Source organism: Lycorma delicatula, chromosome 1 (assembly GCF_047948215.1).
Source record: "Lycorma delicatula isolate Av1 chromosome 1, ASM4794821v1, whole genome shotgun sequence".
Lineage (NCBI taxonomy): Eukaryota > Metazoa > Arthropoda > Insecta > Hemiptera > Fulgoridae > Lycorma > Lycorma delicatula.
In genome coordinates, this window is record NC_134455.1 from 287,567,927 (window position 1) to 287,593,536 (window position 25,610).

General features: G+C 30.4%; 1 protein-coding gene across 5 annotated transcripts in view; it reads right to left on the bottom strand.

Annotated features, from left to right (window-relative positions):
* mip120 (Myb-interacting protein 120) overlaps positions 1-25,610 on the bottom strand; it is a 111,299-nt gene that overhangs the window by 15,859 nt on the left and 69,830 nt on the right. For all 5 annotated transcript variants that reach the window (XM_075379091.1, XM_075379077.1, XM_075379086.1 and 2 more), the window contains exon 9: positions 19,533-19,939. In XM_075379091.1, the coding sequence (XP_075235206.1) occupies positions 19,533-19,939 (407 nt within the window). The remainder of the gene's footprint in view (positions 1-19,532; positions 19,940-25,610) is intronic.

Consider the following 25,610-nt stretch of genomic DNA (forward strand, 5'->3'; position numbering starts at 1 on the left):
ATTAAACATAGTAAGTTATTTACTTACTTCATAATTGTTTTATTTTATTGTTGTGGGCACTTTTGTAATATAGACTATTCCATTCAGAAATCTTTTAATCAAATCTAATGTTTCTTTGACATGAAACTTTTATACATATCTTAAATGTCAAATGAAATTAAAACATCATTTTATATATTCTTATTTTTTTTTAATTATTGACTGTATGTATTCTATTTTTTCTCATACTATTATTGCTTTATTTTATCCCATCTATTCTTAGAAAGCAAAAAACAGCTTGATTTTTCTTCCATGTCTGATTTTCTTGAGATAGGTAGACCCTGCTAAATAAGGTGGTAATTAAAGTTCAGTTTAAAAATATAATTTTTAGAAAATAAATTCTACGCATGTAGATTCCTTAAATTATTGTTGTTACTGAAATAAGTGCAATGTAAGAAAAAAAATTATATCATTAAGGTAAATTATTTATACAATTTTAATAATTAAAATTAGGTAAAATGTTATGCTTGCATTTAATCTATTACATCTTTCTCAAAATAAACTGTATAAAAATTATACAAGCACTGGTGGAATATCATTTATTTCTGTGAAAAATATTTTAGTAACTTTTTTTAATTTTTAAACACAATTCAATTAAATTACTATTAGCATAAATATCATGGTTGTTTATTAGGAATTATTTGAAATGTAAAAAAAAAATACATGTAATAAAAGTTTCAATTATATAAGTTCATTTGTAATTTTTTATTTGAGTTTTATACAGATATTACTGAATTTTTTAAAAGCTCAGTTTTAAAGAAGTCATCAAGTATTGTAAATAATCAATACAAAAAAATTGTTTGCATCAATATATTCTCTTAAGAATTCTAGATTATCTACAATTTGATTTTATGAGTGATCATCACACCAATGATTGAGAAAGATTATTTAAAAACACTGCATTTATTGAACAAGTGAACCTTTGCGCTGTTGCAAGCTGAAAAACAGCAAAGCATAAAATCTGTAAATATTATCATAACATAAAATCTTTAAAAATCACATTTATCAGTTCTTATTTTAAAATTGCAATAAAAAAAATAGAAATTCAAAGTTTTTTCTTTATGTGATTTGGTTATAAAAGAATTTGAGATATTCAGTATCAACTATAAACATACTTTTTGAATTATAGAAAAAATATAATAAAATTAAAAAAATAGGTGAATAAAATCATGTTAATTATGTCTTGTAGAACCATAATTTCTAATACAATTATTTAAACAAATACACATATAATTAGAGGAAGTAATTTTGTTTACTCTCCCAGCCATAAAAAAAACCCACAGAAAGTATGTATATGTATGTATGTATGTATGTATGCAAGTATAATTAGAAAAATCAAATTACGACATTGGATAAAGTTTTATAGAATAATTAAAAATATAAATAGGATAAAAAAGAAGGCTACAATGACAGATCATCAACCAAAGATGGCTTTTCCAAAACAATTAAATACTACTTCTTTAACCGTACATTCTCATACATCCTAGTGACGGAGAATGGAAAATGACCTGCTGGTTCATGTTTCTAGCTGGTGATTGACGATCGGAATACTTTATGGTCAGAATGATATTGTGATATATTATCAATGTCTGGTGATTCAGCTAGCTAGTATAGCCAGTGCTGACAGGTAAGGCTGATTGTTATAGTTTTTAGAAAATTTTACATTGGCTTGGGAATAACAAGCCCAGAGTAAACTGTTTTATCTTTTTCTTTCATTAATAATTTGCCTCAAAGTAAATCTGATTTCCAAAGAATTAAATAAATAATATTATGAAAAATTTTTTTTAATTACTTTCTGAAATTAAAAAAAAAAGAAGAAATAAGTGCCCATATGAAAAATGTCATTCACAAAACAAGGCAGCGAAAAAACTGAATCTTGATAATAATAATAATAATAAAAGGGATGGAAACAATATTAAGTAACTATATCAAGCAAGAATAATTTGGCTGTCTGGAATAGAAGCATATGTATTGCTTTTACCTCAAGTTTTCTAATTTGCTTGGAATTTTTCAGGATAAAATAACTTGAATATCAAAATGACTTCACATTATACTGCATCATAACATTTTAACAATAACCAATAATGAAAAACACATAGTAAATATTTTAAAATCATTTATGCAGAACATGTAATTTTTGGTTTTAAAAATTATCACATGTTATCTGGAATATGAGATACTCTGGTCAGGTCATGAGGAAAAATAACTCTTTGGAAAACTACATATTATTGGGCAAGAAAGACGGGGCCAACAAAGAATCCATTAGCTGGATACAATCAAAGAAGCAACCAGCAGGAGTGTGGTGGAACTGAAAGATGTCAGAGACCGGAGGAAGTGGAGGAGCATGATCCACCAAATGAAAGAGAATTGTACGTATGTAAATGCTTAAGAAGAAAATAGAGATCAGGAAGAAATTTATTATGCAAGCACCAAAGGAAGGTATTCATAAGTTCCTCAGTGCATTTAGTTTTAAGCAAGGTTTGAACATATACATTTTTAAAAACTGAACTGAGAACCTCCTCTTTGAATTCCTTTGAATCTGTAAAATGACAAAATTACAGCCTCAGAAGATTGAAACCTTAGTAAACGGAGGAGATTAAAAACTTGTCATAGGCATATATACATAGCAAACAAATAATAAATACATAAATTTCATAAGTTATACACAGATCAGATAAATGGAACATGAAATGTAAAAAGTGTAAATGAAAAAGGGATGAGTAAGTAGAAGAAATAAAAAAGAGAAAGTTATGAATTGGCGAATCCAAGTTAAAAGGTTTCAATAAGATGCAAAGAAGTGATGGCATTTGGTTTTTTCAGGAGTAGAATGAGATCAATAAATTACGTTGATTCACATGTCAATATGAATTTACTTTCAAATGCTCGGACAAAAAAATAAATTTTACCTTTTTACGATTAGAATCAAGAAACTTCCACAGTGACAGATTAAGTGGATTATAATCAAACAGGGCTATTAAAAGTAATGGTTAACAGATTTTGATATCTAAATAAAACTTATATAAATTAGTACTTGTTAACATTCGAACTATCATTGTATTTTTATTAATGTGCATATAATACAGCATGTCACATATACTAGACATACATGTATTAAAGCATTTTAATTAAAAAAAAGAACAAAAAATTAATTTAGCTTATTGGAGTCTTACCTCCAATAAGGAGGTGTAATCTCATTTAAAGACATCACAGATATTCATTACAATGTATTTTTCTTGTACTCATGGCAAAGTATTTATTTTTTTAATTTTATGATTAAAAATAATGCTTTTAGATTAGAAACATCCTTGTAGGCAGTCAGAAAAAATCAGACAAGGTGTCTTTTACTACAGTGTAATTCAATTAGGCTAATTAAATTTCTTAAGACAAGCAATGGCAAAAGCAAAAGAATTGTGTGCGCAATAAACAATTTTATTTTAGAACTCATAAAATATTTTGCTTATTATTTTGTATAATTAAATAAATTTTTGAAAGCATTTAATATGAAAATTTATACTACTAACTGGAGTAAATGAATATGATCCTTTATACAGGCTCAATATACTGACGTTAATATTTTATTCTTGAAATTATCTTATTTTTAAGTTATGCTTGCTTTCTGATGAACACTCACTTAGACTTATTTTTTGCTAACCTGCCATTCTGCACCGGGTGTTGCTTGCTCCAAAAAATAAACTTGAAAGATCTGTCATTTGGTATTCAGTTGAAAAATAATTAAGATAACCAATAAGAAGTAAAGTTGAAATTCCATTAAAACCCACTAATCATTACACCTTGAGTAGTGATATAAACATTTAATGTATCAATACCAATATAAAGGATACTTTCAAAAAATATATATAAATCAGGTAAAGATTGTCTACTTTATTTGCTTGGGCAATAAAGTGAACAACAACCTACATAAAATAGCAAGCCAAGCAAAATAGAGATTTTGATACAATTTACTTAGAATTAACAGATATATGTCAAATTATTTCTGATATATAAAGACATAAATAGCATAAATAACGCACTTACTCAAATAAACTAAAGCTAGTATCCTTACAAACTGATTTACTCTATTAAACTGCTACTCTTTATTAACTATAGCTATTAAATGTATGTATTATACTATTTTTAAAAGGAACAATAAAGGAAAATGTAGGTTAATTACCTTGAACTCCAGGAACAAGAAGGATTGGAAGAACAGCAGGAGGATAATTTTGTAAAATGATTACTAGAAATGAAACATTGAATATTAAATTTTATAAAAATAAACCATACAACATAAAATATAAGGCTCATGCTTAAAAGTAATAACATGTTACTCCATGTTTTATTCTTAAATTGTTCAATAAAACATTAGGAGTAACTTAAGACAAAAAATAAAATAATGCAATTAAATTTTTTGAGCTCTATGGGTCTAGTTCCAAATTCATAGCTAACTTATACTGATTACAACCAAGCATTACACTGAATACAGTTTTACATTTCCATATAACATTGTTCCATAAAAAGTTTCTTTTCAATCAGAATGAAACTAGTTAAAATATGTTCGAAAATTCATTAAAATCTAGTCAATGTGATTTTTTTTTTAACTCGCATGTATAATTTAAATGTTGAATGTTTACAAATAACAAGTTTTCTTTATAATAATCAATAGTGATTTAACTAAATCTAAATCTAAATTTTTAAAGTTAAATCTGACAATAATATTGTTTCTATATGCAAAATTAAAAATTAATACCAAAAATAAATTTAAAATGTTATCTATGTAACAGATGCTAACAGTCATAATTTTACTAATAAAAATATTATAATAATTTATCTTCATGGAGTTAAATACAAACTCAACTAACCATACACAGACATATATGAATTTTTTAATATAATCTTCCATAGTATTTTGTAATGTATTTTTGAATGATAAACATTTTTTTAGTTTTTTTAATGATGATTTTTATAATGAACATTTATTTGAATCTTTTTATAATCAATCTTCAATATTACAGTTACATGCAGGTAATACATACCCAGCCACATCATAAACAATAAATATAGACTGATAAACATACTGAACTTTGTACAATCAATGATCTAAGTACTTTACATCATTCTTTTAACTTTAAAGTTAATGGTTTTCAAATAAAGAATAGCAAAATATTTATACAATATGAAGAGTAACTGTTAAATTATTTACTTCTCAACCAACAATTTTAGGACCTGTACAATAATAAAGCAATGGTTACAATGCTTTTTTATGCAATTTTTGTTTCTAAGTTATTATTCTGCACTGATCTGAGAGCAAAATAGAAGATGAAGACATTATTATGTGCTTCTCTTGCCACCTATTTAACTTAACAACTTAGCTGCCGGTTTCGTGCCGGCGCGAGATGCAGGGTGTACGGTGAGGGGCCAGTCTCGCGCCGGCGCGAGATGCCTACCGACCAACTTTTATGAGTCAGTACGGTGCTGGCATCACGCGAAGTAACATGCTAACGTGTCTGCACTGCGCTTGAACGTTCTAACTTCGTTGGCGAACTATTGGTTTTTAGTTATCTTTTATAATTTTTTTTTATTGCGTCTGCAATATGAGTACGAGAAAGGGTAACATGCCAAAAAACAATTATTTGGAATTATTTGGAAATTGTGACGAAGAAGATGACTATCAGCCGGGTAGTGATTCTGAGGAGTATTTGTCAGACAAAGACCGTAATCAGGGCTTGACGTTCGAGCAATTCCCACTAGGAAATATGGAGTTACAGCCTACTCCTTCACATGCAAGGCCGAATGAACCATCTACTAGCGGATCTACATCGAACTGGACGAGTACAGGTGACATGAAAAACTTGCATTTTAACAAAATCAACGCTTTTTTCGGTGTGGTCAACAGACATGAACCAATTAATTATTTTGATTTCTTTTTCGACCAAGAATTACTTTCTATGATTTGTACGGAAACAAATGCTCAAGCTGAAAGATTAAAATCAGTAAATGAATCTGTAAAGGGCAGAATAAAAGACTGGAAAGAGCTAAGTATCCCAGAATTGAAAATTTTTCTTGGTTTAGTGCTTCATATGGGTACTATTAACCTCAACAGGCTCAAAGATTATTGGAAAACTGATAGACTTTTTAACATTCCAATCTTTAGGCAGCAAATGTCTCGAAGTAGGTTTCTATTAATACTGCGATGCTTGCACTTCACTTCGGAATCAGAAAGCGAAGACCCACTTTACAAAATCCGAAACATAATTGATTACTTTTAACATAATAAATGCTTTGCTGCCAGTAAGATCAGAACCAGAAGTAGGCGCCTCATCAAGATCAGTCGGGTCACGCCATTACATTCGTAAAATTACCGAGACGAATGCAAGAGGCAGGATACAGCGAAAAATGTGTCGTCAGTTTCACAAGAACAAAAAATGCACAGACACGTCCTACCAATGTGCAACCTGTGTTGAAAAGCCTGGAATTTGTCCAGAGTGCTTTGATACATACCACATTGAACACAATTTATTAGAATAAGTCAGCTAATTTTACTTTTTTACGAGTTCCATTTAAATTTAAAATGATTTTGGAAGATTGTTGATTAATAAATAATTATTGTTTTGAAAATGATTACAAAAATATAAATAATAACGATTTATGTGAATTAAAGTCTGTAAAATCATGATCTCGCACCGGCGCGAGACCCAGCACTGATAGAGAGAATTCCTTTCGCAGTGCCGGTCTCGCGCCGGTCCGTGATATTTTTGATTTCTTATTTTTTTATTTTAATTACCTTATATATGCAAATGGTACTTAATTAATAACATTTGAATCCTTTTTAAACAAATAAACAACAAAAAAGAAAGTTGGCTTCTGACTGACTCCCATGTTCAAGACACTGGCAGTGAAGCTGTTAATAAAGTTTTTTCTCTTCTGCAGGAATCCTGGGGTTCCCAGAATGAAAAGGATATATTGGTGAGATGAAACATTAATTACCATCGTTAAATATGGGTATCAAGAGACATTAACCTTAGAGGTAAGTCACTCCTAACTTTTGACTTTTTCCTCTTCTTTTTCATTTCTATGATCACTGCAATGTTAATTTTCTGACTCTTAGAAAAAAGAAAATATAACACAGTTCAGTTTCTTTCAGGCCAAACCCTGTACATTTCAAGTTGTCAGATTCAATAATTCTGTTATCCCAAAATTTTTAAGTTTATTTGTTCCACATTTACGACCATTAATCCTGTCTAGCTTTTCCTTTTAAGACTTTCGAGTAATTGAAATTAACTGGTGAAATTTCACCGCTGCCTTGTAGAATAATGCAATGGTGGGGCTGACACTATTGAGCCTCCAGATATGCCCTGGGTTTTATTAGAAACCTACCTCCTAGGCTCTTCCACCCTCTTCACCACTGGGAAATGCTTCCTTTTCCGCCTTTGAGACTGTTGACCAATATTCTCCTGTAACCATGGGCTGAGACCCTTACTGACTGCTACCATCCAGTTTTTTACAAGGTTGTTAATCTTTCCCTTCACATTTACAATTCCTCATATTCATGACTGGTGAGCCTTGGCTTGGGACAGACAGCTTGCAGCAGTGTTTTCTCATTATCATCACTTAAAAATTTTTTTCACTTTTGAAGAAATGTGTTATTTTTTATTATTTTCATCTTATTTTATAATAATCATCTTCAGTATTATTTTCTATAATTATTTCTTGTTGAGGCAACAAGTAATAAATATAGAAAATAAGAATCTTAAGTAGGTTAATACCAGACCTTATTGCATTTAGGCCCTTTTTTAAAGTAGGCAGATAGGATTTCTTGATCTCTTCTTCCTTTTCACTTTCTTCATTATAGTGGATAAAAATATTTTTAATATCATCACTATGTGCTCCTGCATTATGTGTTAACTTGCTATCAAACCATTTGGTAATCGTTAATATTAGATAGCACACACTGGAGACAGTGAAACAATGAACTGTTTTATCAGATCACTTAAAGACAGATCATCTCCTTTATCATATTCTTTGTTGTCAGAAAAATTCCTTTGTAGTACAAGCCAGGAATGTTTAAAGGCGTGTTTACAGCTGAAGGAATAATAAAGTCCCATGTTTTGACAAAAAGGTACGCCAGGAATGTTTAAAGGCGTGTTTACAGCTGAAGGAATAATAAAGTCCCATGTTTTGACAAAAAGGTACACTACATCACACAAATTAAATTTTATGTTATTTTCTCTCTCTTTAATCAGTCAAAAACATTTTCTTTCTGTACTGGTCCCTCAAGCATTTGACGACATACTGCTCCATTGGTTGGAGAACACTATATGCATTCACCACTAAAAAAACAACTTTAATTTGCTCTAATCTTTTGATATCAACATGTGCTGTAAAATTATCTATTAATCAAAGAATCTTCCTATTCTTTTTTGTTAACTCAATATCCGATGACCACGTTTCTCCTTTAAATATTACAGCAGTTATCAATGTGGTTATGGTATTTCAATATTTTACAGGCAAAGATTTGAAATCTTTGCCTGCTTTTAAAAAACTAGAATTTGTAGATTTTCCTATGCCTAGTAACTGTCATTTTTCAGTTTGTGCCATATTAGTGCAATTAAGAACAGTTGCTTTTTGTTTTGCTAACTTTCAGCCCATGTACTTTTCACCCTTAAATTTTAAAGTCTTGTCTAGAAATATTTTTAAAAAGTCTCGTTTCATGTGAATTAAAAATGTCAGCTTCTCCACAACCCTCACTATTTTTGGCCACTTGCTTTGAATCCAGTCACTTGTAACATTAATGTCAACATCTTTGGCTTCAATACTGATTGTGCAAATGGTCGCAAACTTTATCTAAGTTGATGTCATTGTTTAAATTTAACACATTAGAGCCAACCAATAGCATCCATTAACAATAATTAGCAGCCAACCATTAGAAACTTTGAATTCCTGATTTACTTGTGAAAAATTCATCCTTCAGTACCTGTCCACTGATTGGTAATAGCAGTTTTGATGACTTCAGAACCACAATTGCACTCCATCTAGTTCTTCGTAGATTGGTGCTCAAAATATTTCCTTGGTAGTGCAACTTTAACCATTTTTCTTTGTTGCTTCCATTGATGGAGCCAGTTCAAAGTCATGGCAAATATCAACTGGCTTAAATCGTTCTTCAACAACTTAATACTTTTAACTTTTTCTTCCACTGAAAGAATTTTACATTTGCTAGCCATTGATGAAATAGACAGCATTTTCTTACACAGCAATTCACACTAAGCACAATACTATGGAAACAGTTTACAGTGCAGTACTTCATGTCAGCATAAAGGGAAGGTTGAATAACAAACAGATGGCATCTGACTTATGACTAAATGAATTTTTAATATTAGAGTACTGCATACAATAAATGGAAATTCAAAATAAGAAGAGCAGAACTCAACATGTGACCTCATGGAGTCTTCTAGGTAAAGAGTAGCACTTTAGAGATAAGAGTAAATTGTTCAACAAACCCAAGAATGTGCAGCTGTTATCAACAATTGCAGTGCTAAGGTAATGCAAATTAAAAGTTATAGAAATGAATGACAGGTTAAGTTAACTGAATGACAATCTAAATTAAAAAGTTATTTTAAAATGAACTGAATCATTGTACTTACTCAAGGAACTTTGTTCTACTCACAAAATTCACTATCTGGACTACATAACTCAAAATTCCCATTTTAATCTAATAAAGTTGTCTTTGAAACAAAGTTTCTTTTCATTTAGAAAAAGTTTAAAAGCTCTTTTTTGTTACAGAAGTGGGTGGTATAATTGTGAAAGTACCAGCCAATATTTTCATTATAGAGGAATTTTCATTTATAAAAAGTTTCATTATGAAGAGCTTCAACTGTATTAGGTAAAATGAGAGGTGTATAAGTAACCAATTTTTTGTTTAATATCACACTGTGTATGCCATGGAAATATAGGTTAACTTATAAGCTATACAAGAGCAGGACTTTATTTTTAACTATTTTAAGATTTCTCAGTTTTATACAGTCAATTACCAACATTCAGAATTTGAAACAATAGATTATTTTTTGACTTTGCTTTCGTGATTGCTTGCTTCATCCCCTGGTATAGTCAGCTGGATGTATGACATCGAGTAGATACCAGCTCTTTTGATGTCTTCTAGGAATAGTTGATTTTGATAACAAGATTAAAGATGTTATTAGATAAGATTTTATTTAATTTGTTTTGATAAGATTTTTATTAGATTTTTTTTTATCGAAAATCTGTCACTTGCAATTAAAGTAGTTTAAGGCTTTTATAAGCAAATAAAAAACTAAACCTTTTCTTAATGGTTTTTTTTAAATTGACCAAGACTGATATAATTAAAAAAATTTAATTTAATAAATCTTCATAATTATGGACAGGAATTGTTTATCAATTAACTATTTGTTATTGATTAACTGGTAATATTAATGACAAATAGTTAACAGGAATTTAACCCAATCAAAGTGGTCACTGTCATCAAAATAAAAGTTAAGATATGGCTTACAACTGTAGGGCTGAATAAATGTTTTTGAAAAGCCCTTTTTAATTTAGCAGAGATATTTCATTAATTTTTTATTTTTGTTTGTATTTTCTTTTTTTATCCAGTGCAATCATACATAACTCTTATATATATATATATATATATATATATATGAATGGTTGTTTGTTTGTTCCGTATGCATTCATCAGATTGTGATGAAACTTTAGTGAGTTGTGCACATGCCCGTAAAGATTTCTAAATTAGTTTTAACCCAATAGGTGGCGCTGGGGTTGAGATATTTCAAAAAATTGTATTTATAATCAGATTTGGTTCGTATTCAGAATATATATTAATTATGTGAAAAGAAATATTTATGCGAAAAAGGGAAAGAGGGGGAAGTTTGGTAGAGGGGGAAGTTTGGTAGAGGGGGAAGGGGTGAAGATGGGAAGAGGAAAAAAGGGAAAGGTTAAATTTTGTGATGTTACGTAATGTTCAGTTTTTTAATGTTTTATCAAACTTTCATTTGTGTTCATTTAATCTATTTATACACTAAAATCTAGCAATAGCTAACCATTGCCAGTTCAGCTAGCTTACTATAAAAATTAATTATACTTTAGACTGATTTTCACAATCTTATTATAACATTTACTATTTAGTATTTGAGATAAATAATGATGCCTAAAGGTATATATACACAAGTTGAGAATTCTACGCCTAATACCTTAGGTTAAAGGGTGAAATCTTTAAGTTCTCCTGGATCACCAAGGTAGGTCAGTAAAAGAAAGCAGTAGGAATCAATGTGACAACCAGCTAAACTACTAGAGGGTCGGTTGTTGGTCGAGTGAATGAAGGAATGATCATGGGTATTAAAAATGAATTATTGGGCTATTACAGTTAATTAATCTTGGATGAGAAAATTAATTAGTAGAAAAATGGCCACAGTGATTTGTATAAGGCCAATATATGTTAAAGAACGAATTAAACTGGACGAGTAATGATGAAATAAATTTTATAACTAGATCAAGTAAACTTATTACATATGGATCACAGAACAGAATCTTGAATCCCTTACGTTACTGTTTGAAATAAAACAGTAAATAAAATGAATGGAGGGGTAAGATGGGAGGCACGACTTAATAGAGAATGTCATAGAGTGAGGAATATAATGGATGTATTCATTTCCTAATATTTTTTGGAGAATGTAATAATTCACATTTAGTCAGGCAGAAATACCATAAAGCGAAAAAATAACACAAGAAATTATGTAAAAAGTAAAGTTTAGATCATGTCACAACGGTAGTAGAAGGATTTTAAAATGTTAAAGATTCTAGGGAGATCTGGGAAGCTGTAAGAAAACACAATTCTTTTAAATGTGGTAGTCGCATGAGATTGAAGATCTGAGTTAGTTATTTTTCTAATATATTATATTTAGATTATTAAATAAAATATGTTTGACTGATTCAGATGCTAATGCTATCCAAATGTAGAAATGTGAAATTGGGCATATGATTACACTAGATGAACTGAAATGGACATTAAGAAAATTTAAAAATAACAAAGATTTAAGCAAAATACCATATGAGTTCTACAAAAAAAAAGCTACAGAGAAATATAAAAATGTTCAAATGTGTTGAAAGAAATTCCTGTTCTTTACAATCTAGCAAGTGACCTTAGGCTATGTCATTGATATGTAAGATGATATTTCTTTTACTTTTACTATATTCTTTTTGATAAATTATCTAATTTCTTATTTTTCCTAAGAGAAAACAATATACTTCTCTTGTATTTTGTTTTTTAATTCTTGAATTTTGTATTCTAATTCTTGTATGGTTGTATTCTGTACATCTTTGAATTCTATTTCATTTTAAGATAAATATCTACTGTCCTTAATATCTTTTCTATTTCATTTTAAGATAAATATCTACTGTCCTTAATATCTTTGTGCAATTAAATGAATAAATATAAAATTTATTATTTAAAATTAACATAATTTTCACAAGCTTGAAGGACCTTACATGTGATATCTGCACGCAGTTAGACTACTTATTCTAAACTTATTTTTTATATGATATCACTACTTATTCTAAGCATGGATAGTCAATTATGCAATCTCTAAGGAATACAGACTCATCCTTCTGCCTTTTACAAAGCTAACCCTGAAACATCACTAATCACTATATGTTTGCCTCCAAATAAAACAAATAACCATGAGTTAACCAAACTATCCCAATAGATACTTCAGCTTAACAAGTGGGTTAACTGCTAGAGGAAAGGGAAGTACAGCCCTTCTACTAATTGAGCAAAAACGTGCACTTTATGAGGAGAGTGAGTAAGCTACTTAGATAAGCGATAAAAATTTCAAAATAGGTGAGGGATTTAACCCTTTTATAAGTGTTTTGACATTTTATGGATAACCTGCTGGTTGTTTTAAAGAAAAAGGGATACATCGCACACTTGGAAATAGTTTTTAAAGAAAATTATATAAAAAAAGAAAAACCTGAGAGGACTGGTTTACCTTAGGCTAGAAAAAGGTTTAGAATTATTAATTTTTAGATACTCCTTTGTAAAAACTGAGGATTAGCTCTTCTTAATTGCTGGTAACCATATAACTCTGTGTTAATGCTGCAGATCACATACACTGATCTATTTGATGGAGAAAAACCCAGCAATCTACTGTGAAGTAGAGGATCTGGACCATCCAGAGATCAGTATTTGTCTATCCCAGGAGCTTTCAGAAGCAGCCTCACTGTTGTACTAGACACAAGCGCCATCAGAATTGACGAAGTGATCACTAACACTTTGTTAGAGATCAATAGTTCAGGATAAAGGAGAGACAACACAACTAACACCAAACACAAGACTACCAACATTATTAATGGTATTAATGACCATACTCCACAGGAAATCTGGAAAAGTCATAAATCTTATGGCTTCACTGATCACATTAAGGACAGTATGTAATATACGCAGTTTGTTCAAAACAAGACGGAACTTTTTAAACTGCACGTCAACATTTGCAGATGGCATGCTCTGGCCACCATTTGCACCTAGTGACATATTTTTGTAACAAATCGCCTTTTATTTGGTTCTGAGCTACGCAGTATTCGCCAAGTAACTACCAATTGAATGAGGTTGTGCATAAGCTGCTTGTTAGATTAGTGAAAAAGCAAAAATGAAGGAGTTGGAGGAACAATGCATCCATGCGAGATTTTGTGTTAAATTGTTAAAATGCTCTTGAGGAAGTTGTCGTCCACATTTGCAAACAGTTTCTGACAGATTTCAACTCTATTCTACTTCTGGTCATCTATCAACAAACATAGAACAAATTTTGTATAGGAGCAATGCATTGCAAGTTTTAGTCAGGATTTGATGGCAAGATCCTACACTTAAGCCAACTTCTTTAGCAACTCACAGACAATTAAACAATGATTTTGACACATTACAGCACGCACATTCTGAAGATATTGGTCATCTGTTGACGTGGAAGGTCATCCAGTCCTTGGATCTTCAGCAACCAAACATCTGTCCTTAAAACACTTCAATCAATCATAGCACTGCATTTGGCTCATGCAGTCATTCTTGTATGCTGGGTTAAGCATTTGGAATGTTTACGGAACAGTTTTCCCGTTTTATACTAAATTTCACACAGATGCATTGTTCCTCCAACTTCTTCATTTTTACTTTTTCACTAATCTGATGAGCAGCTTATGACCTCACTCCAATTGCTTCAGAAATGAAAGTTGCTCGACAATTAACACAGATCAGGAACCCAGTAAAAGATGATATGTTACAACGATAAGCCGCTAGGAGCACATAGTGACTGGAGCACGCAATCTTCAGATGTTGTAACGCAATTTAAAAAGTTCAGTCTTTATTTGAACAAACCTCATAAAAGGGTTTCATCGCTTAGGTGTTCAAAAAAATTGTTTTACAAATGTGGTTTAAGGATTAAGGAAGGTAGAAATTGGAATGTGATAGCTGACAACAATGAATGATTAAGCCTCAGCATATGCTATAATTTTTCAGGCTGAGGTTTACACATTATACGGTGTACTGATTAGTGTAAAGAAATGAACAGAGACAAACATATCCTCATTTATATTGACAAATATTCTTGGAACACAGAACACACCACATTAATTTAATTGTGGCTGATATGGAAGTGTTACCAGGTTTTGGTTATGTTCTCACCAGTTTATAAAGATATTAAGTTGTAACGGTTGCCAAATTAACAACATATGCACAGCAATGAGGGAACTTATACATTATTAAGAACAAAGTATCTTCTCTTCTATTTATTCATAGGCCCTTACACCTTGTGAGGAGACTTTAAACTTGGTTTGGTGTGGCACTAAGTTAATCATCACAAGAACAAGTTCTAGTGGAGCCTGAAATAAGCAGTCAAAAAATTTCCCAAACAAAATTTGGGAAAGACACTATTCACAAATCTATCATCATAGTCACCCTGATGAGGTTGGGTAAGGGGTGAATGAGGAAGGCCTGCTTTTCATTACTGGTCGTGAAATATTTCTTAGCAACAATGTCCTAAGGATCTACTTTGAGGTGATATTCTATAAAATCAACAGGAGTTTGCAGAACTGGAGAACACATCATTCTTAAATGTGAGGCCCTTGATGAAAGAATATGTATGAAGGGCTGTCTAATTCATGATGTGGGTATTTTTACTTTTGTATATTGGCTCTGTACCCATTAGAGCTTGACTGACAGAGTATATTAGTTTCTTTGGAAGTATTAGGGTTTTTTATTTCTGCCAGTTTCCTTCCACAATATATAAATAAGTGAATTCAAACTAGAAAACAAAAAGTTGTAAAAAACAACTTTTCATTAACAAAAATTAAACACTTCTTTTGCAGCTGTAAATCTTAAAATTATTTATTCTTTAAATAAAACGATTATAACTATGAAAATTTGACAACTCACAGTAACTATTTCTAACAAAGAAGATAAGGAATAATCTTCAAGGAACCATTTGTTACCGACTGCAAATACTCAACAGATAATGGAGTTAATTAATGTGGAAACAAATCTTTAATACTTATTTAATAATTTTATCATTAAATAAAGCAAGTTTAGAGATATCTAATAGTTTAGATTATGGTATTAAAGTAAGAATGGAATTAACAGTTGCAATGAAACATTAATAATATTTACACAGCATAAAATAACAGTACATATTTAAAAATAATTTCAGATAAATTTTAAAACTGATAAATAATTAATCTACCAAAGATCGAATGTTACCATACTTATAACGGTCGTAGTAACCTGATATGGAATCATAAAACACCCTCAAAAATAATTCTTACGAATAAATAAGTCATTCTTAAGCATAAAAAACATCCAATTCAAGGTTTACTAAGAAAAATGAGAGATTGAAAAAGGTTTCCTGTTTCCTTCTTCACGAAGCCAAACATATTCTTGTATACCAGCATACCAATCCTCCAAGTACAAGTGATTCAGTCCAAGATGTGATACCTTTTATTCTGTTCATTACACAGATTGATTGCAGAGAGCACATCATTACTCTCAGAAAAAGTAGCTCTATGTTTCTAATACACAAAATGTTTTAAACACATCACATCTTAAGAAAGTAACAAACTAACAGAAAAATAATACTAAACATAATAAGTAAACTGAATAATAACAATCAAGATTTCCAGGATGATCACTTAATGCAACTGAAAACAATAGTGTAAACAGATAGAATGTGATATTGTAGACACAATTTACTCCATGTTCATAGTAATACGATCCTTTATATAATAGCATTATCATCTTGGCAACATGTATTACCACAGTTTATAGTGTAAAGTTTGTTATTAAATTTCAGCAAGCGTGGCAGTTAGACAATTATTAACCAGTCCAAATAATCAACACCATACTAATTTTAATAGTACTATCCACGATTCAGAGTGCTAGTTCTGACTATTCTGTATTTCACAAAATGTCTGACTAGTGATTTATATGATCACTATGATAGGATAAGCATTCTCTATAGAATGGAGACAGTATACTGTATAATTTATGGTTCCCAACAAAAAAGGGTAAATTAATTTGTTACTTTACAGTATGTGTACCAAACTTTCTTATGACTGAGCATGTAAAGCATCTCAGATACAAGTTCCACTAGTCAGTTGCTTTCTTTAAGAGTAATGATATCTAATATACAGCTAGTCCCTATGTGGAAGAGTGAAGGTGTTCCTTGAGGATGAACATCATTTGCACATCTGTTGCCTTGGCATGCGATAAACAATAGTAAGTTTGGCTCAGTGAAGAATGCTATAAGGAACTATTTCATTCTCCTCACTTTCCCCAGTAACAGAGTGTATTTTATTTGGGAGTCATTTGGATGCTTGTTATGTTTCAGCAGTGACTGTCATCAACTATGCCATGGCATTTGATCATCACACACACATGGTTATCAAAATTTCCAAAAAATTGTTGATACTTTCTCTACATAAAAATAAATTTTTTCATCAATAATTTCAGTGTTATGGTTTGTTTTAGAACTAAATTGTATCCAGTGAAAACTTACGTACTTTTTTGTTCAGAATTATCTTAAATTTAATAAAAACAAAAAAAAAAATTTTTTTAAGGTTTTCAGTAGAAAATAAATACAGGGTGTCCCATATAAAACGCAACCCATCAATCACTCATCCATGAAATTTCAAAAGTCAAGCTTACTCCCCTACTCGTTCCTGAAATGGACTCGTCCAATATCTGAACATCACGGAGACACAGTAGAACACTACCGATAGTAACAACAATGCAATCATAATGTTCAGTGTATTGCTAGAAACAAGATGGTGTTTTCGCTAGATGAACGTATTTTCATTGTTGAGTCGTACTTCAGTACGAAATCAGTGGTTGCAGTGCAAGATTTGTTTCGCCATAAGTACCCGGATAAACCAGCTCCTAACAAAACATCAGTATTAAGGTTAGTTACAAAATTTAGAGAGACTGGTTCTGTTAATAACAAGGAACACAAAAGATCTGTGTCAGTGTTGAATACAGATACAGTCGCTGAAATCAAAGACCGATTACTCGCCTCGCCAAATAAATCGATCAGACGTTTGTCTGCTGAAATTAATTTGTCTAGATCAACTGTTCATCGGGCGACCAAACAATTACAATTACGACCTTATCGCATTCAAACAGTTCATCAACTTCTTGAGCCCGACAAAGAAAAACGGCTACAATATTGTCAATGGTTCCGTCGATTTCTGCATGAGGGAATTAATGTTATGGATTCGTTATTTTTCACAGATGAAGCACGGTTTCATCTGGATGGCTACGTAAACAGCCAAAACAGTAGAATTTGGAGTGCTGAAAATCCCCATGTTTATCATGAAAAACAATTACACCCGCAGAAGTTGGGCGTGTGGTGCGCGATATCGTGGAAGAAAATAATCGATCATATTTTTTTCGAGTACACCATTAATGCAGAACGATATCAGGATATTTTATTTCAGTTCATTGCACTATTGGAAGAGGAAGACAGACACTGCTGGCTACAACATGACGATGCTACATCGCACTACGCAGGTTCAACTTCTGATTTCGTTGAGGAATTCTTTGGTAATCGTGTTATCGGTCGAGGCTTGTGGCCACCAAGATCTCCAGATTTGACTGCGGGGGATTTTTTTCTATGGGGTTACCTCAAAGAAAAAGCCTACAGCAACAAACCACGAACACTTGAACAATTGAAAGTATTATAAATATTGAACAAACTGTATTAAATATCCAGCCACAAACTTTGAAAAAAGTTGCAAGAAACGCTGTAAAAAGAATTGAAGCTTGTATTCAAGAAGATGGCGGCCACTTCCAACATTTACTCTAAATGTAAGGTAATGGATGGTAATAATAAAAATTAAAAATTACATTTACATTTACACATGCCTTTTTATTATTTCAATACCTACCAATATAAGGTTGGGTTGCGTTTTATATGGGACACCCTGTAATAAACTGACTATAAATTAAAAAAATAATTATTTAAAAAATATTTATTCATATGTATAAAAAAATACAAACTAACGAGTAGGAGGTTAGTGAATGCCTATTGGGAAGAGATAACTAAAATAAGTTGTCTAAATTATCCTGTATTAACAATTTAAAAAAATAAAATATGCTATAAAATATGCTTTGTATAAAAAAAAAAATATATATATATAATATGCTACATTTTTAAAATATATATCAAAGCTAATTAATTGCTCCCATATTTAGTTTAAAAAATACTATTACACAAATGAAAGATTAACACATGGTGAAGCAGGGATATGTTATGACTGCCTTATAAACAATTTAATCCACTAGAAATCTATCAGGAATCATACAAGCCAATTTTAAATAAAATATACTTAAACGTAATGTAGTAAAAACATTCATATGGATTCTAATAAATAGAGATAATGCAGTATATTTTAAAATACAGTGTGTGTGTGTGTGTGTGTGTGTGTGTGTGTGTGTGTGTGTGTGTGTGTGTGTGTGTGTGTGTGTGTGTGTGTGTGTGTGTGTGTGTGTGTGTGTGTGTGTGTGTGTGTGTGTGTGTGTGTGTGTGTATGTGCACACATGTGTGTATGTGTGTGTGTGTGTGTATCTTTGATGGGAATTTCCCATCAATAAAGTAACTAAAATACTAATGAATAATCTTCCTAAATAAGATGATCTGCTGAGAAAGGTAGCAATTATCAAATGGTTTCAGACTTAGATTTAGTATTAAAAAAAGGAAAACAATTTCGGCAAAAAGAAGACTTGCCAGCGATAAACATTAAAACAAAGTATTTTTTCCTGTTAGAATAGATTAAACGAATTTAAAAAGAAAGTTTTTTCATGCTATAATGAAGCAGTAAAATACAGAAATCAGTTTCCAAACAAGAATTTTAATATCATATAAAAATATTGATACAGTTGAGAAGCTGTTTTGTTAAAAGAACTTCTAAATTAAAAAAAAAAAAGATTAAGATAATATACTCACAGCTTGAGACATTGTGACTTCGTGCAGTTACAAGGTTTCCGTGGCCTAATACCATTTGGTTCTAAGGCTGTGACAGAAATTGTTCTCTTATGCTGAGTAGTTTGTAAAGACACAACAGGAGCTGTGCTGTTTGTTATTGAAGTAACTGAAGTGGTGGAGGCAGTTGCAGTGGTAATAACAGAACTAGTAGTAGAAGTAGAAATGACTGCAGTAGTTGTAGTAATAGTAGTGGTAGCAGTAGTAACAGAAGTAGTAGTAGTACTAGTGGTGACAGTAACAGATGTAGTAATTGCTGAAGGAGATATTAATGATTCTTGCTGACCAGTAGCAACTGTTGAAGTGACAATGCTTGGTGTAGATGTAGATATAACAGGCGATTGTGACCGAGCAACAACTGGTGTAGAACTCTGCAAGACACAAAAAGAAAAATGTTCACTGAAATTTGATCCTTCAACATTAATTATAATTATCAAATGGAAATTCAATACCAAGGCTGGATTTGATGTCCCATGTCGCAAAAATTATGTAAGCTATTAGCAAATAATAATAATTAATTAGAAAACAGTTTTCTTTTAATCTAACAAAATCAAAAATGTAGTAAACTTAGGATGTTTGGGGAAAAGATTAATTAGTTTGATTTTAGTGCAAACCTACTGCAATTAAACACTAAAAGACTGAACACCTAGTCAGTTGCTTTGTCTAAAATCCTGCTGGAAATCTATTCATGTGAATATTCATTCACAAAATATATTGGTATTAACAAGCTAAAATCTCAATTGTATAAAGAAAATAAAATTAAGACTAAAAATAAACATATATTTTCCTCAGTAGTTGATGTTTTGGGGGATTTTTCAATTAAATCAGACATATGCCAGATATAAACCTGCTTATTTGTCACAAACAAACAACAATCCAAATTTTTTTTAAATGACAAAAAACAAAAATATATGACAATTAAGATGGGTATATTTCATCAATCAGAAAAAAATAAATAAAATATAACATGATATAAATGAAAAATTAATAATACTGAGATGTGTATATAGTTTACTAAATTCAGGTGCTACTTAAATCTACAACAAATAGCAACATAATGTACTCCTTTAAAAAATGTGATAAAGCATTACACAGCAGTTATCAAGGAGCATCCACCAAATGACATGAGTAATCCACTTAGCCCAATGTGCCCTACACTCAAATGAAAAATGACCACTACTTCATGATGACTGTCCCATACTGATAACTTCAATGCCAGGGCAATTCACATGCTTAAATGTGTTGTAACTTATTGCTTATAACAATTACCACCTTACTTACTAACTCGTCCTACCATCTACCTTCACACTGTATTTTAGAAAAGATGTGTAATCAGAATAAGATGCTTGATAAAGTCTGGCCACATGCAAGGTTCCTTAAGCTACCATTGCTTGGAATTCCTTCACATTAGAAACTCAACACAAACTTATGCATACACTGAAGTTCCTATAACAGAGACAGATGTGTGGATGTCTATAAAAATGAGATGCAAAATGGTTATATCACAAGTAATGCTTAAACAGCACTTACAAAATCATAGCACATCATATCTTAATGTGCTGAAATTCTTCTTCAGATGGTTAAACCATCTGAAAAAAGATTTTTTTAAAGTGCTGATCTGATCTTCATGGTGTAGCAGCATGTTGGCCTTTGATCCGGAGGTCCTGGCTTCAAATCCTGATCAGGCATGGGATTTTTCACATGCTACAGTATTCCATTTCCACATCCCATACCCATAGTAAATAGGTACAGTTTTAAAGTGATGAAAATGAAGAACCATTTTTAACAGAAACTACCTACATATTTTATCAAAGGTTCTATATAATGCAACTAACATATCATTTTCAGTATTTTGGGATTTACAAATTGATAATTAGTTATTATACAATAAATACATTAATTACATAACTCACCAAAAAAAAAATTATACTAACACAATACTTAAATGGAATTTTCATAATCTATTGTTTATGTAAAATAAATTTGAATTCATCTTTTCTAAGAGCTTCCTATGACAATTATTTACTGCAGAATTGTTCTGAATAAGGTTCAATTGCTAACAAATTAATGAGGTCATCCTAGTTTTCTAAACGTAATCTAAACTGTTCACTGCAAAATTAAATCCTTTAACTCTATTGTATCTACTAGAAACCACCTAATGACCTTTATACTGACAACCCATTACATAAAAGCAAAGTGACTAATCAGATTTTTTTTTTATTTAACCTGCACGACCATCATTAGGTATTGCTTCAGGGGATGAAATGAACAACAATTTTTGTACATGTGAAAATGCCATTCCTGACCGGGATTTGAACCCGGGACTTCCAGATGAAAGGCCAAGATGCTACCACTCACGCCATGTAGGCCTGCTGACTAAGGAAGATTAAACTTCCTTAACTATACTGTGCTGATCACACATATGGATTATTAATAAATTATTCTACAGGTATAAATAATGAGTAATCTTGAGAAAAAATATGATCCACATTTAATTTTTGGAAGCATTATGTAATAACATATCAATAACTGAAAAACTGTACAAGGATATTTTCTTAAATAAGATTATTTTTTCATAAACTGCCAACAATTTATTTTAGATCAAAATTCTTATATTCAAAATGAAATGTATTAAACTATACTTCAAAATTCCTGTTAACATCCAAGCATTTTTGATAAGAAAATGAGTGTGAAAAACGAATCTCTTGTTGTAGAGCCCTGTCACTTGTTCATTGAACCTGACAATGACAGTTTGGTCAGATGGTGCCATAACCAGACTGTACAGAGGGTGGTCCTCCTTTAGCACCTATTCTGCTGTGAAAAGTAATATAAGAACATGAGTTATAGTGAAAAAAGACATAACCCCACAGTAAGCAAGCCATTCTAATAATTCTATATAGAATGTCATGCTTTCTTGGGTTTCAAGTAATTTTCTGGGTTGAAGGTCTATCCCTGACAGATAATTAATCAGAAAAATGTCTTTCTGATCCCAAAAAAATCTACTGGCATGACTTTCATGATTGAAGGTGCCTGTCTGAAATTTTTGGGTTTGCTCAAAAAATGTAAGCGATGCGATGCTATTCAAGAGACTGTTGTTTAGTTTCAGATGAGTAGTATGATACCAATTTCTAAACTCACCATAATGACCTATCATATATGCAAGAATTCAAGAAATCATTCCCTTCAGTATGGTAATGATAAAGAAAAGCCTGAGAAATGACCATTTTCTTCTTTTGTATTCTGCTGTCAGCAAATTCTAAAGGCCTTCTTTAGAGAAAATATACACTGGCAATTTCATGAATAAAAAGCAAGGGAAGAAAGCTCAATGGTGTGCATTTATTTCTGCAAGAGGAAATTAAATATGATAACAAAGATAATAAAATGTAACAGAAAGAAGGTAAACAAGAATTTCATGTTAAGATGTGTAACATATTTGAATACATCAGAAGTTGCAACATTTTTTATTTACATCATAAATTACAAAGAATGAACAAAGTAAACTAGAGGTAAAACAGTAATAACAAGGAGAACTTTCATTTAAAAAAGAAGGCTGTTTAATAGCAAATATGTATCTTTCCTCTATTTTCAAGTCTAAGAAAAGATTCTTACAAAATAATATGTATAGTTTAGCAAAGTAGTGAAATAAGAGCAATAGGAAATGGAGGGTTTTGAAATCTGATGTTACAAGAAAATAAAAAAAAAATAAGTCAGTTGATACACAAAATGAAAAGTTCAGTAGATGAATGGGAGAGAGATTTAAAAAAGAAACTTCTAAATAGAATTAGGTCAGTCAGTGGGTCATGTATGTGAGTATATATATATATCAAAGACAAAAGTAAAACAGCTTTCCACCAACAGTACAGAATTTAACAATATTTCTTACCTTATCTTATTGCTTTTCCAATTTTGACATTAAAAGCGCTCGAAAACGCTTTTAATATCGTTTAAAGGGCTTTAATGCAATTTCGAGTGCTTTTTTGTCGTTTCTCTCATCGTCAGTTAATCAATTATTTTTTTTTAAATTGTTGCATATATTGTAATATATGGTCAAAAATTAAAATAAAATAAAACCTTTCTCCAGCCACACATATAATACTGTACTAATTTTATATGAATCTTACTTAATAATTTATACAAATGTACTGCTTGCTATCTATGGCAATTCTGTTAAGAAAATCATTATCAAATTTTGTCTGCACATTAATCAAGTTGAACTTTATATATTTGTATAAAAAATACTTTTCTAAAATGTCTAATTTTTTATTGTTATTAACATATTCTATTGTAATTTTAATTATTTTTAAATTTGTATCTATTTAATAGTTTGTTAACTATCAAATGGTCAGCAAGATTAGTGAAACCTAACTTATTGATTTTATAAAATTTAAAGTGTTCTGCAAATCTTACCCTAAATGATCTATTAGTTTTTCCAATATAATTTTTTTTACTATCAATGCATGTTATTTTATAGACCACACAAATCATTAGGAAGATTACTGTGATTATGAAACTTCAAATGTTTTATTATATGGTTGTATGGTTTATATTTTTCATCATTACAAACATTAATCAAATGTTCAATAATATTATAGTATAGAAATATTTTTTATAAATATTGTCATATTTATTATTTATAGGTTTCAACACTGTTATATTACTAAATTTCAATTTTTGTTTATTATAAATGTTATCAATTAATGAGGTGTAACATCCATTTTTTACTGCAATACTTTTTATAATATCTATTTCCGTATCCAATTTTTCTTTATTATTCTATGTGTAACGTATTGCTCTATTCAACATGTTTGTAAATATATTAATTTTGTGTGCCCAAGGATGATTCGATGATTGCTAAGTTTTACTTTTGTCTTTGATATAATTAGTATAAAGGAAGATATGGACAAACACAACAAAAAAAAGTGTAGTAAATGTAAAAAAATAAAATTGTAAAGTAAATGGATTTTTATCATATAAAAATATATAAACAAACATAACTTCAAGAGGTTACCATTAATGAAATGTTCATCAGTAATGAAACGTAATTGAATCAATTACTTATAAATAGTAAGGTGTATGTAATTAATTTGAATGACTGAATTTTTTACTGGTACTTTTTTTATTATCAACATTCTGAAGGAGCCATATTAATTAAAAACACAACATTAGAATAAAATTGCACGAACAGCTCTAATAGAACTACATTTTCTAAAATAAAAAATGTAAGCATTCACTTCCGTTTTTTACAAAGCTCATCAAATATGCAAATTTGAGTTAAACGATATTTTAAATATGAAAGGTTTCAAAACAAAATTTTTATTATTGTCTAACTGCATGTGCTTTATTTGATTTTACAGTTTTATTTTGTAAATGTAATTCTTTCATACGTTATAATGTTTAAAAATTAGTGAATGACTTGATTATATTGTAAAAATTCAAGCTACATTTTTTGTTATACTAAATAAAACAGAAAGTACAAAGCTTATTCCATTTTCTACTTCAAACTATGCTTAAGTTTGTGGTTTTTATCTTAACACCTATGATGAAAAATGTGGAAAAAGAAAAGCATTACTGCAGAACTAAATTTTGCTTGTACTAAATGTGACCCATCAAATTAAGTCAATAATTCATGTTCAACAAAATGCCTCCATAATCACAATATTTTGCCATTAGATAAATTCCCTTCACATAATTTAATCTATCATTATTAACATAAATGCAAATCAACTGGTAGCTTTTTTTCCATAAAATTAACAACAAAAATAATGTCAGACAAAACCATAAGAGCTACAGAAACCAACAAGAAAATAAATCAAGCAATATTTCATCTTTCAGCAAGTCACCATTTGAAATTACTGAACTTGGCAGAGAATATATTATTAAGTTACTGTTTCTGCAGTGCAAATTTATTTAACTAGCATATCAGAAACTGTTAATATTCGTGTTTTTAAGGAGTTTTGTAAAGAGTACATGTTAGTACTTAAGCATATTTCTGCGTAGTTATTATTTATAAAGGTAATTAAAATAAACTTACACAAGTTACAT